At 40.6% G+C, this 13,982-nt stretch overlaps 1 protein-coding gene across 1 annotated transcript; it reads right to left on the reverse strand.

Annotated features, from left to right (window-relative positions):
• Window positions 1–613: 613 nt before the first annotated feature.
• Window positions 614–13,201, reverse strand: ston1 (stonin 1). The gene is made up of 4 exons (XM_088087043.1): window positions 12,968–13,201; window positions 3,315–5,227; window positions 2,961–3,163; window positions 614–2,078 (listed from the first exon to the last, which is right to left on the reverse strand). The coding sequence occupies exons 2-4, from the start codon at window positions 5,143–5,145 to the stop codon at window positions 2,013–2,015; spliced, it is 2,100 nt and encodes a 699-aa protein (XP_087943169.1). The 5' UTR covers window positions 5,146–5,227; window positions 12,968–13,201; the 3' UTR covers window positions 614–2,012.
• Between the last annotated feature and the right edge of the window lie 781 nt (window positions 13,202–13,982).

The following is a 13,982-nucleotide window of genomic DNA, read 5'->3' on the forward strand; positions in this document are numbered from 1 at the left end:
ATTAAGAATAGTTGAAAGTATCATAATTGCTGCCTCGAACAAAAAACAAGCTGGCGAATAGTAGAAACTCAAAGCTCCCAGGTTGAGACTTTGCTGAACAATGACTCATCACCACAAGGTCCAACGTTAACATTATCGAGTTGAAAAACAGCAGCACTCTTGTGAAGCAATATCTTTGCGCGTGTAGTGTGTTCCTAATGAGGCAAATTCAATTTAGGGTAAGATACTCCACTCCTCCGTACCTGTGCACAATCACAGTTAAAATCAAATCAGCATGTAGCACTTGCACAAAATTATTTCCTGTGAATCTGTTGTCATTCACTGAGCTGCAGTTTGTCACTACTCAAGGCTAGATGTCCATCTCTAAACAGAACTGTGATGATGAGAAACGCTGGGTGGGATGTTTATTCAACTGTTTTGCTCCTTTGTTCAATGAAATATTAGTGGACAGTTGTAGCAGTATATTAGCAATACTGATTGTGGTGTGTCATGCATGTGCACTTCTCCTGTTCTCCTTCATTGAACAAGTATAAACTAAATTTTGCTTTAGCTGGAGTGTGTGGCAGAAATAGACACTTCCAAGTGAATGTCTGTGAAGAAGTACCATGAGTCATTCAGCATTAATTCAATTTTTACTCTTGACGTACATAATATCCAACGTAAGCCAGGTACCTCATACATAAAGTCATCACCGAAGGCCTTGTTTTCTAAGCTTCGCCGTTCCTTTTTTTAACCAACCTATTCACAACCCAGAGGCAGAAAGATCACATAATAGAGATTTGATTCGTTTAAATAAAATTACAGTCCTCCAGAATACAACCTTTATATATATATTTAAAGGTCAGCTCGAGGTATGCAACCCAAGTAATGAGTTGTATTCATGTGAAAAGAAAATGAAATATTGCATAATAAGTTTCAGACCTCATAAGTTTGAGTACAGCTCTAGCTACAGTATAATGTAAAAAAATGTCCTTAAGGTGGCTGATTTCTGTCAGTCCTTTGGGGTTTATGGTTTCAAACTGCAACTGCTGTTTCACTTCATGGATGCACTTTGTATTTGGCAAAAGCAAGACAGTTACCCTTCAAATATAACATTAATTTGTAGCTTTTGGGGGCAATGCACTTGTGAGAAAAATGATTTAATTTTCCGTTTGTCTCATGTTGCTTTGAACCTGCAGAGAACGGCAGCTAATTGGCATTGAGCCTGCATCAATTCAGCCAAATTGCCCTAATAATTGTGATTAATTTACTTCAGACAAATGCTGCCGTCTGGGACTCAGCATGATGTGACCCACCTTTGAACCAGATTATTAGTGCAGGCATAATTACATCACCATAGTGCGTTTCCACATTGCTTTGTTTGTCACTTGCTTATTGTTTGTCACTTACTTAATGATACAAGGGGATGCCTACATACGGACTGCAAAATATCAGATATGCAAAATACAGAATCAAAGAATAATAATGCCACATACTATTGCGTACAAATGTCGATGATTCATACCTAAACTAATAGAAATATGAGAACAAAAGGGCCTGACCCCAAACATATGCTGATAATGATTTTTTTTTCTCAAACACAGTGAATATTGCTCATTACTTAAGCTGTTTATCTCATGCAGCCTGTTTGGCGTACATTTTTTGAGGCTGCCAATCATTTTGGAGGGCAGTGCAGATGATGCAAATGCAAGCTTATATACAGTACACTATAAACTGTAGCTGTACAGTTAATAAATCTATTAAATGTAAAGTGCTAGGCAAAAGGACCATGTTAAATTGTTTATTAGGTCTAGACTAATTCAGTCTCAGTTAAAGGATACAAAATCGGTTAACCTCCATGAGAAATACTACCAGGCTATGTGTAATTAGTTGAATCTGACTCCGGATATAAGCAGAAAGTTCTATATCACCCTCTTTTTTTTGTTCATTTGTCATCCCTTTTCACCATGAAGATGATTTGGCAAATATCTTGGACCAAAGGGATAATGTCCTCTTCAGAGCTTCTTTGATAATCACTGTGTCATACAGCCAGACTGCCTCTGTGACTCTGTTTCAATCCATTTTTTCTCCACTTCCACCTATAAAACACAAAAATGAGATTAGTAAATAATGGTCTTTTCTCTGTTTTATATTTAAGAAGTATTTCACTGCTGGTAAAATGGTCCTTTTTTAAAAAAAAAAAAAAAGTAGTAGAAAGACATAAATACTTTTGAAATTTGTGCTACATGACCAGACCAGAAAAAAAAACACTCATGAGGCAGAAACCCTACAACTACCAGGATGAAATGCACTGTACCAGACCAATAAATGCTCCCACTGATAGTTGGCAGAATGCAAACTTGTCGGTTTAGACACAGGAAATCATATGGCAGACAACTGGTAATGAACAATCTTGGAATACAGCCAAACAGTGCACTAAAATATGTTTCTGAAAACATTTAAGGTGCGAAATAGGCAACAATCAAGAATCTTGGTTAGTTCAGTTGATGAGTGCTGCTTAGTTTTACAGTGTTTTTGGTCTCTGTTTTTACACTACAGGAAACGGTATGACCCTCACTCACTTCCTCTTCACAAATTCTCGTATTACAGCTAGAAAGTGCACTAAAATAAGTTTTCCTAAGACATTTAAGGCGACAGACACAGCAACAGAATCTTTGTTCTTGGTTCAATAAGCACTGCCTAGTTTTTTGGTGGCAGGCATATGAAAATGGGGAAGTACAATCTATTCTTTAAGCTACAGCCCTAGAGCCATCAAATCGCATTATCCAGCAGATTTGAGCTGAAAGATGAGCTGAGAGATTTGGCCGCTGGTGAGACTGGAGTGAAGTTTACCACAGTTGATGCACACAAACTACCCACATTGTTATGATACAAAAAGCTGGTTGAAAGTTTTCAAAGTATTCCTTTAAGTTTGGTTCATGCATTGAGCAAGATATCATTAGACAACTGAATCATCTCACCTGACAATGGTAGCGTGTCCAACTGGTCACGTGTTTCTGCGGCTGGATGTCGTTCGCAGTGCCCAGTGACTTCACCCTGGTCTGTGACACAACCGCGCCCATAATTTCACATTCCATCGTGACAAAAGGGTACCAGTCATTTGGGATCTCCTGATCAGATCCCAGCTCTAGCTTGCAGGAAAATGAGTGGGGATGATCCACCGCTGCAAAGGAGAAAAACAAAAGTCACTTGTAGTTAAAGGGTCGCACCACTGAGCGGCAAACATACTGTACACATGCACAGGAAGCAAAGAAGCTAATGAGAAAATGATTTTAGGATGTAGGGCAGGGCTAAATCGCTCAGAAATGTGTTACCCATATTCTTGGCGGGCAGTCTGTCAATCCTCCACACGACGGCTGAATATACATTCTCATACTTGACGGTGCCGATTGTCACCTGCATGACAGGCTGTGAATCTGCAGCGGTGACAGCACCCAAGCAGGCATTTCTGTTCATACGGGCCTTAAGAGACCTCTGTCGCAGCAAGGCCACTGTCTGCGTCACTTTGACCCAGTCGCCTGGCACAGGTACACGGATCACTACATTCTCACACAGTGGGTACGTGTCAGACACCCTCACTGAGGAAAGGAAGGTGGCTGACATGTTAAGAAAGGCCTGGAGCTCCACATAGGCACCTTGAACTGTGACAACAGCTTTGATCGAGAAGGGCATTTCTGTGCAACCCAAAACTGCCGTCTTATATCGCACCAGCTCCACCCTGCACGCTTCCGGAGGCGAGAACTTTATCAGCCTGGACCTATGGTACTCTGTCTCATTCACACATTTGTGAAAACAGCAGTCTGCAATCTCCATCCAGAGTTCACCATCGTCCTCAGACCCATAGGCAGAGTTGAAGCGCACCAGCCCGAGATCATTAAGGGCAAGAAAACAATCCCCTAGTCCATTCAGGAAAGCCAGACAGTGAATCTGGGTGAAGGATGTCCGCTCCATGACTTCTCCAAACTTATCCAGTTGTACCCAGATATGATCAGTGATCTGCAACGACAGCTCCTGCTCCTCGTAGTGCCGCCTCTGCTGGTGGTGCAAACACAATCTGAAGATTTCCTCCTCTATGGACACCACCAGGTCCTCCATGTCGTCGTGTACTGTGGAGCCAAACTTGAGCAGCTCTTCTGCCTCCGCCTCGTGACTGACCTCCAGCTTGGGGTGGTAGCGTTTCTTTTCTGTGTATGAGAAATGTTCCACCTTGACCGAGAGGACTTTGCGGGGCTCGCCGTAGCTTTCCAGTTTAAGATCCGACAGCCTGCATTGGGGGAGAAGCTGGAACTCCTTGAACGGCTTCTCCAGCCCTTTCTCGTAGTACATCTGCAGCACACCTCCCGGCAACAAGCGGAGGTAGATCGGCCCCCACTGTCGCGAGGACATGCGGTTCTTTTTTTCAGGAATCCTGAGCAAGACAGACCAGCCGTCTCTCTTCTGGCTACGAAACAGACCCCGAGGAACAAACTGAGAAGAACCCTCGCTCAACACCTCGCTTTTGCAACTTGGCCGCCTCTCTCCATCTTTTTCTGTCTCATGGTCCGTTTCTGCTCGTAGGCCTTCCAGTTTATGGCAGACGTAGGAGAATGAGCTCTGGAAGTGATCACGCGGAGGCTCATTGCCATCTTTGGTCCGAATAAAGAAGCGTGGTAGGCTGTTGTCAGTTTCTGAGTCTGAGGAGGAGCTGTCCACATCTGCGCTGTGTCTAGACCCATCCCAGAAGGGATTATAATGTCCTGAGTTTCCCTGGAAAGAGGGGAAAGGGCTTGGTCCATCTGAGGTTTGATGCGGGGCCTGTGGTGCAGGAGAGGGGACAGAAGTGTTCGGCGTGCTGGAGAAACTCCGAAAGAAGTCGTTTTGAAATGGGGACGCATTACTAGGTACCCCACTCACAGGAGTGCAAAAGGGCGTGTTATATGGTACACAGGAACTTCCACTAAGACTCGACGTGCTTAGAGGGGATTCCAGAGAGTTATTGAAGCTCCAGGAAGTATCTCTGATTGGAGGAAGAACTAATTTCAGACCATTGGGACGCGGCACTGACGCTTTGATAAGCCCTGGTGACTGCAGGGGCTTCTGAGGTGGTGACAGGGGTGTGTTGTCATCTTCAAACGTGACCCAGTTTGAGTGATTTGTGGAACACATGGCTGAAGAGGCCTGAAGACCAGTTCAAATCAACAATCCCTCCTTTGTTGGATTACCTGTTGTCCCCCTGAGGCCTTCTCCTCTGCAAGAAAACAAATGAGAAAAATTAGAAAATGAGAAAAAGTTTGTCTTAAAATTCATTTTTTAATAAGGAAAGTCTTGAGATTTTCCAGAAATAGCAGATCTGTTCTCATCTGAAAGCTCGAGCAAGTACATTTATTAAGTTAGTAGGAAAAAATAGAAAGAGAGACAGTGAGCTCCTGGGGATATAAATAAAACATATTTCCTTAAGGTACCCCATTAAAAGTTAATGAACGACTGACCTTGAAAACCTAGAACACGTTTACATATGTTAACACCATAATTAACTGAAGCTCCCTTGATGTAAACACTGAAGCAAGCACTCTGCAGTTCACTGTCAGAGAAGTGGCAGATTTTCTCTCGGTGAGCACAGATTAGAGCGTGTTGATTTTTTAGCTTTTGGAGAATCCTTCACACAAACATTTATTAACTGAACTGCCTTGAGAGTGCATGATCAGAATAATGCAAACAGCGTTTTATAGAGTATCAGCCAACTTTATGCATATGTGAGCAGTAAAACAAAATCCCAGCAAATATATTCTTCCTTTATTAGGATCATTTGTTCAAGCAATACTGAAAAGGATACAGCAATGTAGCCTTTATTTTCCCGGCAAAAACTTTATTTAACAGTAATAAATACTGTCGGGCTGAAGAGTGGGGTATCAGTCTGTATACATACATAGATATGTATTAGTCCTTTTGGATAAGTAAAGTGTCAGATAAATAAAAATACAACTATATCATAACAACGGCACCAAAAAAAACATCAACAACAGGGCGCCTTTTCATAATTATATTCACCACATATCTTTTTAGGGCTCTATTGTCAGGAGTTGCAGCATCCTCACACACAGAGGTTATTTTTTTAGAGTTATTTTTTTAACAGTGCAATACTAGTAGGTACAAATGATCTGTGGGCCTGGTTGGGTCGGAGGACTGGCACAATACACCGTCTGCCTGGCGACAAAACTGAATAGGGGATCTCCTGACACTGATACGTGTTACAACAGTACTGTCATTCCTCACGTATCAATCCTAAATGATATATTCAGACTTTGTGCAACAAAACCTATTGTTGAAAATATTGCTTCCATTCACTATGAAAAAAATCACTGCAGCGGTAATATATTTTTAACCACGCTAATAAACAGGGTTTCCACACATCCTATTTCAAAACTTTTGACTTGACTTTTCAAGGACCCGTAATCCTTTTTTTTTCTTGCATTCCTTTTCCCCAGTGTTTTTCAAACATATATGACTCAAACTTTATTTACACACTTCAACAAGCTGGCATACATGAGGGGAGAGACAGTACAAGTGAGAAAATAAAGAAGTACTGTATATGTGATGGCATGCAGAGGATCCCATGACTTTTCCAATACTTTGTTTTTTTACTATTTCTGTGACTTTTTCAGGCCTGGAAAATGCGATTATGATTTTCCATGATTTTGCTAGGTTTATCATGACTGTGGGAACCCTTTTAATAAAGGATGGCATTATCTGTCAGTCTGTTGCCTCCTTGGTCCAATGCCATAGTCTATCACCAAATACCTGTAAAACTAATAAGTTAACATATTTCCATCAGCCTCAGCTTCACTTTGTGTTCAGCACCTCTGTACAGCCTGATTTAGTTCATCTCACAAGGAGTGCAGAATAGGACACAGCGGCCGCTTTTATTCTATACTATGTTTGTACTGTAGGCTTGAAAGCAAACAGTGCTGTTACTGTTATCTTGACACATGGGCGAGGCCCAGTGCTGTGATTCTGGTTGTAATTCCCAACAATACACTGAGATTTGCACTACAAAATCTATCCTAACTTTGGAAAACAAAAAACTGGTTTAAAGGACAAAACTTTGAATCCACACAAAATCTTCTTAACAGGTGAAAAACTGTTTTACATTCTGATATACTGACACTAGCTTTCTGAGAGGAATGTGATGCACAAAGGCACTGTGTTTTTAGCAGCTCCTACTGGAGCAGAGGAAGAAATGTTCAGAAGAAAAAGGAAATGATCCTGCTTTCAAAGGGAAAAGTTTTGGAAGTTCAAAGGTTTTGTATTGCAAATTGATGAACTAAAATGTTGCATTTCAAACATGCTGTACTTCGAAATGAGCATGGCGTAAATATTTCATTGCAAGCCTGATCTAAAATGCATGTGAGAAAAGTTAGCCAGATCCTGCCTCATTAACCAGCATCACGTCAACTGTGAGAACCAGGTATAATGTGGCACAGCAGCTACTACTGCATGAAGTTTTGGGAGGGAACAAAGTTGGTTAAATGTGTACGGCACCATGAACGTTTCATCCTCTCTTGTATTAGATCTGCGGAGCATATTTCAATGTTTTAAATCTTGTATAAGTGTGGGAAATATTGCAAAACAACAACGGTATTCAGGCTAATGAGCCAATGGGCAGAGAGTTAACACGCTGTAATAATCTTCACACAATCTTGCAGCTCATTTTCCAGCCAGTCAATCACAGTTTATCTTTTGATGTGCTGGCAGCTCAACATCAGGCTCACAGGCCACAGAGAAGCCACTTTCAAAATGCTAGAGCCTCATCTCCTCATAAAAAATCTTGAAAAAAAATAATTGAAAGCAGAAAGCCTCAATTACAGCCTCCCTCCTCCCTTCAAGATCACAGCCATGACTTGCATGAAGGAGACATCCAGTGGCAAGTTCCTCTAGCTATAAATAAACAGGGAAGTGGGGGCTCTTCTTCGGGCGTAGTGGATTGACAAGTCTTCAGTCAAACACTGAAGAACATCTTTCTAATGAGCGGATGTTTGCAAAGGCACACTAGACATTTCAATGAGTTCATCCCGCCTCTCTGACTTATAGAAACCTCCCGCTTTGGTTCAAAAAGAGACGGGCACCGAGAAGGATGAGATCTCCATGCGGGGTATCTGACAGACTTTCAAACTAATTCCAAGTCTGCCGTTTCTTCCTGGGCTCTGTATCAGGCAGTACACAAACGAGACGCTGCTAAATCTACACAGGACAAAAGAATACATTCCACGCATTCCTCGGGGACAAGCAGCTTTGCACACAGGAAATACCAGCCTGCAATATCCATGCGAACTGACAACAAACATTATCTTAATGTCATTATATCAAAAATCAAAAAACTGCACCCAATAGTAATAATTTCTGGTTTGTCTGGTTGTTTATCTCTGTCAAGCACGAGGAAACAGCAACAATGAGTGTGGGGATTAAAATAGGCTTATTACAGTAATAAAGGTCTATACAAAACCAATAAAACCAATCTGAGGAAATACTTTCACACCTTATTTGTCATTGTTACAGTCTCAAAACTTGGGAGGTGAAGAAAATACAGAGACCTATTTAAGTAATGCAAAGACAAGAAGTGCAATATAAAAGTGCAACTTTGCTCAAGTCTCTCTAAAGCCCCTTTGAATCTACGTGTGCGTGTGTGTTTGTTTGTGTGTGTGTGTGTGTGTGGTGGTGGGGGTGGGGTTATGCTGTGCTGTTATGCTGCTTTGCTGTTCTGTGTAAAGATACAATCGTGGATTGGGGGAGACAGACAGTTTTCTCGCCTTTGAGCCCCTACGGGAGGTAGTAACAGTGCCGAAAGAGAGTCTGTATAAACATGCCTGCCAGCAGAAGGATGAGTGTGACATTTTGACAACGTGTTATGTGTAAGGCCAGAGACTGTATGAAGATGGACAACATGACAGTTCCCTCAAAATGTAACTTTTCACTATCTATCGCTCCCTGGTGTTTGTCTGGAGTATAGGTCATAAAGCCCGCCTCTCCATGTTCGTGAATTGGGCATAGGCCAAACTAAAAACTCAAAGTACGTGCCACAGAAATTTTTCCCAAAGATCGTTGTTTCGTTTTTTTCACTGAAGGTAGCTCTCATCACCCTGATGTTTGTTCAAGTGATCGTTTTTATGATAAGTTTGGTTTTAATGAATTATAACATTATTCAAAAAAGGGATTTTCCGCCATGACTGACAGCTGTGACAGCCAATCTGTGCGTTCGCATTCAATGGAGCTGCTCGCGATTGACTGGACGCTTGTTTTTGTGGGAACTGCCTCACTGTGATTATCGCTACTACGCAGAATCCGGCTCTCAATGACATCACCATCACAAGATGGCAACGCCTGTAGCTCGGATATTTTAACCTCACTTAAGCATAGCGGGAGTAAGTGGGGGTGTGTCGTCCATCTATGTGTACGACCCACCGCGGGAGATTTAAAAAGCACCTAGCAGCTAACTCAAAGAACAGTGGCTGTAAATGTCCAAAAACTAAAACGAAAACAGAGAAAGTAAATGATTGCTATTGTCATGTTATGCCATTGTTATTGTTTATAAATCTTTGCAGATGTATATTTTATACATCACACTAGAGGTCGGCGCTGTTATGTTAAACATCACGCCTCTTTTGATTCAGCGATGCCGGGATGCTATCTGAAAACACACACTGGGGCGGCACATTGTGTGGTTCTGTGTAAAAGTGCAAAAGAAGCATAAAGAAGGGACTTAGTAACATCCATAAAGTGTGATTTCTAAAAGGGGCTTTACAAACATTGTTCAGGTTTGTTCCCATTGAAATTGCAGCACTGCAATTAAGACAACGCGTGGGTTAATCCCAAGTATTATCTCCGATTTCATCATTACTGTATATTACCGTACTTACATAAATGACTACATGTTAAGCAAAATAACACACACGCCCCATGGACAATTACTTAGTCTCAAGTCGCTTAATTATAATTATGGTGTCAAACTGTGTAGTCAAACGGGCAGGTTCATCAGCTCTAAAACACACCGGTCAGCACTCTGAACTAAAACTCCAAACAGATCCAATCACAGGTGCAACTGTCAAATCTGTTAAACTGCAAAATGATCTAACGTGAATATCGCGATTCTAGAATAATGTGACAACTTAGCAGAAAACTAATGGAAAATTTCAATCCACAAAGAGGAACAGAAATCACAAGCTGATATAAACCCACAGGGATATGAGAAAACATATGCTGCATCTTGGTATTTAACCTCATATGACCTATCTTTACAGCAGTGATTGTAATAATCATTTACTTGGTGATTAAAGTCCATTTTCACAAGGACTTCTTGTCATTTTGTATTTCTCTACTGTAATTCCTGTTATGACAGAAAGGACAGATCCCTTGATGACAGGAAGCAGCAACAGTCGCCAGACAAATGATGACTGATAGGAAACTATTGTGGTTGAACATTAAAAATGCTGAATATAAAAAATAAACCTATCTGAACTTTAACTTGGCATACAGATGCTTCCTGACTAAATGAGATGAGTTCCTGTTGAATTCTCTCGATAATTTCCGTGTTCTCACAATATGGAGAGGAGTATATAAATAAACAAAATAAGACACCGTCCCTTTTCAGCTGACGGGAGAATACTACTGTTGTGACCACAATGACTATGTAATCTAGTGCAGAGCTGAAAATGTGATGACCCATTTCCAGTGGCAACACACAGGGCTGTCTGCAGAGTGAGCTCTTTTCTCCCATCAAATAAAGCAAAAGGGAAAGTTTGTTTGCAGCTGCTTTCGTCTCCTCACACCTTTACACACTGAATAAAACGATGTTATGATGGCATTTATCATTCCAGTTCAGAAAAGCATGACTGGGAAAAATAAGAGAGAATGAATGGGAGACGTACGTGTCAGCTGAAGCACTTTTAAAAAACTTTTCCAAATTTGCACTATATGTATACTTAAGCAGTCGTGATTCATTTTAATCTCAGACAGTTTGGGGTAAACTAATAATAGCCTCATGGAAAACATGTATTTCATATATATTTTAGTGCTTCCTCAGAGCAAGACTGTAGCTTTTGAGAGAAGTAGTAGAGACGGCTGCAAGTTGCTACAAGTTGTTAAAGGCTTAAATCTTTAACTCACCTAATAAAAGCTGGTGAACTTTTTTCTTTTTTAGTGGAGTTTGTCTTGATTTATCATCCCTCTGACTTTTGTTTTAGGCTCCCCATTTATTTATCATTGGACAATGTTATGTGTTATATTTATCAGACTACTTAGCCTACTTGTTTATAATTTTTACTCATTATAATACCTTAGTGGCGAAGTACTGAAATGTTAAATTATATGTCATATTCGGCTGCAAGCAAAAGGATAACAGCATTTTCCAGATTTTAATAGCCTATGCTATGATTCATTAACGTTTTCGCACATTTTTTTAAATGAAGCTGTATTAAGTTTGGAGAGAACACATTTCAACCCTCAATCACTGTTTGTCTTTTGTAAAAGCAGAGGCTCAAATGCAACGCCTGACTTCTTCCATTCAAATAAATGTCGTGAATGTTATATCACATTTTATCATCTTTAAACCGTATGATTATTTGAAGACATAAAAGTTTATACTGTATATAAAATCTGGTTGATCTTGTCCAAATAGTCTCTGAGTAAATGATCGAAATGCAAAAAAAATGTTCTGACTGTCCCCTTTCTCCCGCAATAACACAATCTTCTCTTTACAAGTGAAAAGCTGAATTTGTGAGCTATAAAACTGCTCAGTTCAATACACTGTGTTTGCTGCTACAGCCTTACTTGGTTTGGGAACTTTTGGCTGCTTTATCCTTTGAACCAAAGCAAATTGGCCTGGCAACAAGCAGTTTAACAAGAAATTACCCAACATAAGCAAGAAATTACTAAAACGCTAGTTACAAAAAGACCTGAACATTTGCACACACAGTTTCATTAAAAGGGATCATTCGAATTATATAACTTCAATAACGTTAGAAGTTTTCTGGATAATTTTAAAAAATAATGCTCTCTCTCTGTCTCTCTATTTCTCTTTAAACTAATTTTCATGTTATTTTCTTGTCACCTTTGCAGTTTATCTCTTGCCAAGTTGCTAATTGCCTTTTTCTCCTCCGAGTCTTTGAAACAAATCAAACCACTTTGCTCAAGTTTCAAAGACTGAAATGCTTCTGAAAAGTGTCTGAAAGAAAGCTGATGCTGATCCAGGTTTCAAAGGGTTAATGATAGATAATATTACTTTATCTTGTAGATAGGCCTATCCAATTTAACAGACATTTTTCTTTCATATTTTTCTCTTTAACTGTCACTTGTGAAAACAGTGGCTGGTCTAAGTTTAACAAGTATTTTTTTTTTTTTTTTTTCCTCAAATACACAACACATTCAAGTGACCGCGAAGGGCCAAAAATGTGAAGCCTATTTCCAAAGAATGTTATCAACACTTGCAAATAAATTGTATCCGTCTGGTTAAAACGGATTTGAGACACGGTTGCAGTGTTGTTGCGGCGCATTCTTGCAGCGTGGGGTCAGTAAATGCCAGACAGACACACGAGTTACCGGTAAACGACCTATTTTTTGTCGCCCGCAACAACTCCGGCTGGAGAAAAAGAAAACACAACCAGCATGCTGTCATCCACAACAGAGCCAGGCCCACGTCCCGCACAGAGAGGCCCACTTCTGGGATCACTCCTGCGCCTTTGTGCTGATAACAAGTCTGAGTAAAGTTGTCACTCACACACTTTTCTGTCGCGCTCTACTTTGTGAGCACAATATACGCCATTCACACACACACACACACACACACACACACACAAGCCGAGCCACGACTGACAACACACTGAGTCAACACTGACGAAGAGTGAACCAAAACAGTTTAAAGTCGTTTCTGGCGGTCGTGAACTATCACAGCTGTCTCAAAAAACAGACCAAAGTGCAACCGGGAAACTGAAATACTCACAAATTCACAGTGGTGCTTCACTAATTCAGGTCATGACTTCTGTTTCATGGACGCGGCTGTACCCCTGATGTCGGCCGGTTTTCCTCAAAATGGCAGAGTGTAAATCCTGGGAGTTTTAACAGCGCGGCGCTTCCCCTCCCGAGTTCACGCAGACTGTCCTGCAGCGGGACACTGCAGGAATGAGCACAGCCGCGCTGCGTTCACTGCTGTGGGAAATGTCGCTGTCAGCTGAGAGAAGAGCACATCACGGCAAAGCAGAGAGGGAAATATTCACCTCGAGGGGAAATAATTAAGGAAACAGGCTTATTGGTCACATCCACGGGTTTTGAAATAAACAATACATATGTGCTTTAATTCAAAAAAACATTTTTTTTTTTTTTGTTGACACGAGAATTCTGCTATGGTCGATTTGATACATTTTCAAAGGGGAGGTTTTGAAGGTAGTGAAACAAAAACTAGACATAAAACTATAAACATTACATGTGCCCAGGGTTCCTTTACATTTTCATGAACAAAACTTTTTTCAAGGTCCCACACTAAAAATGTTTTCGTCTTGCCCCTTAAAACATATCAGATTCAAAGTGTAAACAAACATAATTTGAGAGAGGGAATAAAATGTATCACATGTAACCACATGTTTTTGAGCATATTTGCATCTTTTGGGGGGGTTGTTTTGCATCCATTTTGGGGTTGTTTTGTGTCTATTTTGGGGTTGTTTTGCATCTCTTTAGGGTCATTTTGCATCTTGTGGTTCTTTTGTGTCTCTTTGGGCTCATTTCACAACTCTGTGGTTGTTTTTCTTCTCATGGTTGTTTTGCATCTATTTAGGGTCATTTTGGATCTCTTTGGGGTTGTTTTGAGTCTCTGTGGTTATTCAAGGACAATAAAAAAATAATTACACACAACAACATTCCATGACTTTTTTAAAACTTAACATGATTTTTACTTATTCCCTGACTTTTCCAAGCCTGGAAAATGTGACAGCAAAATTCCATGACTGTTCCAGGTATTCCAT

This window comes from Plectropomus leopardus, chromosome 13, assembly GCF_026936395.1.
Source record: "Plectropomus leopardus strain MGB_pleo_1.0 chromosome 13, ASM2693639v1, whole genome shotgun sequence".
NCBI lineage: Eukaryota > Metazoa > Chordata > Actinopteri > Perciformes > Serranidae > Plectropomus > Plectropomus leopardus.

What these genes read in the sequence shown, in the direction of transcription:
- ston1 (XM_088087043.1), bottom strand. Translation starts at nt 5,145, where the DNA reads ATGTGTTCCACAAATCACTCAAACTGGGTCACGTTTGAAGATGACAAC. An exon ending in ACTGCCCGCCAAGAATATGG is followed by an intron (nt 3,164 to 3,314) that starts GTAACACATTTC and finishes TCTCCTTTGCAG; the next exon opens with CGGTGGATCATCCCCACTCA. An exon ending in GGACACGCTACCATTGTCAG is followed by an intron (nt 2,079 to 2,960) that starts GTGAGATGATTC and finishes TGTGTTTTATAG; the next exon opens with GTGGAAGTGGAGAAAAAATG.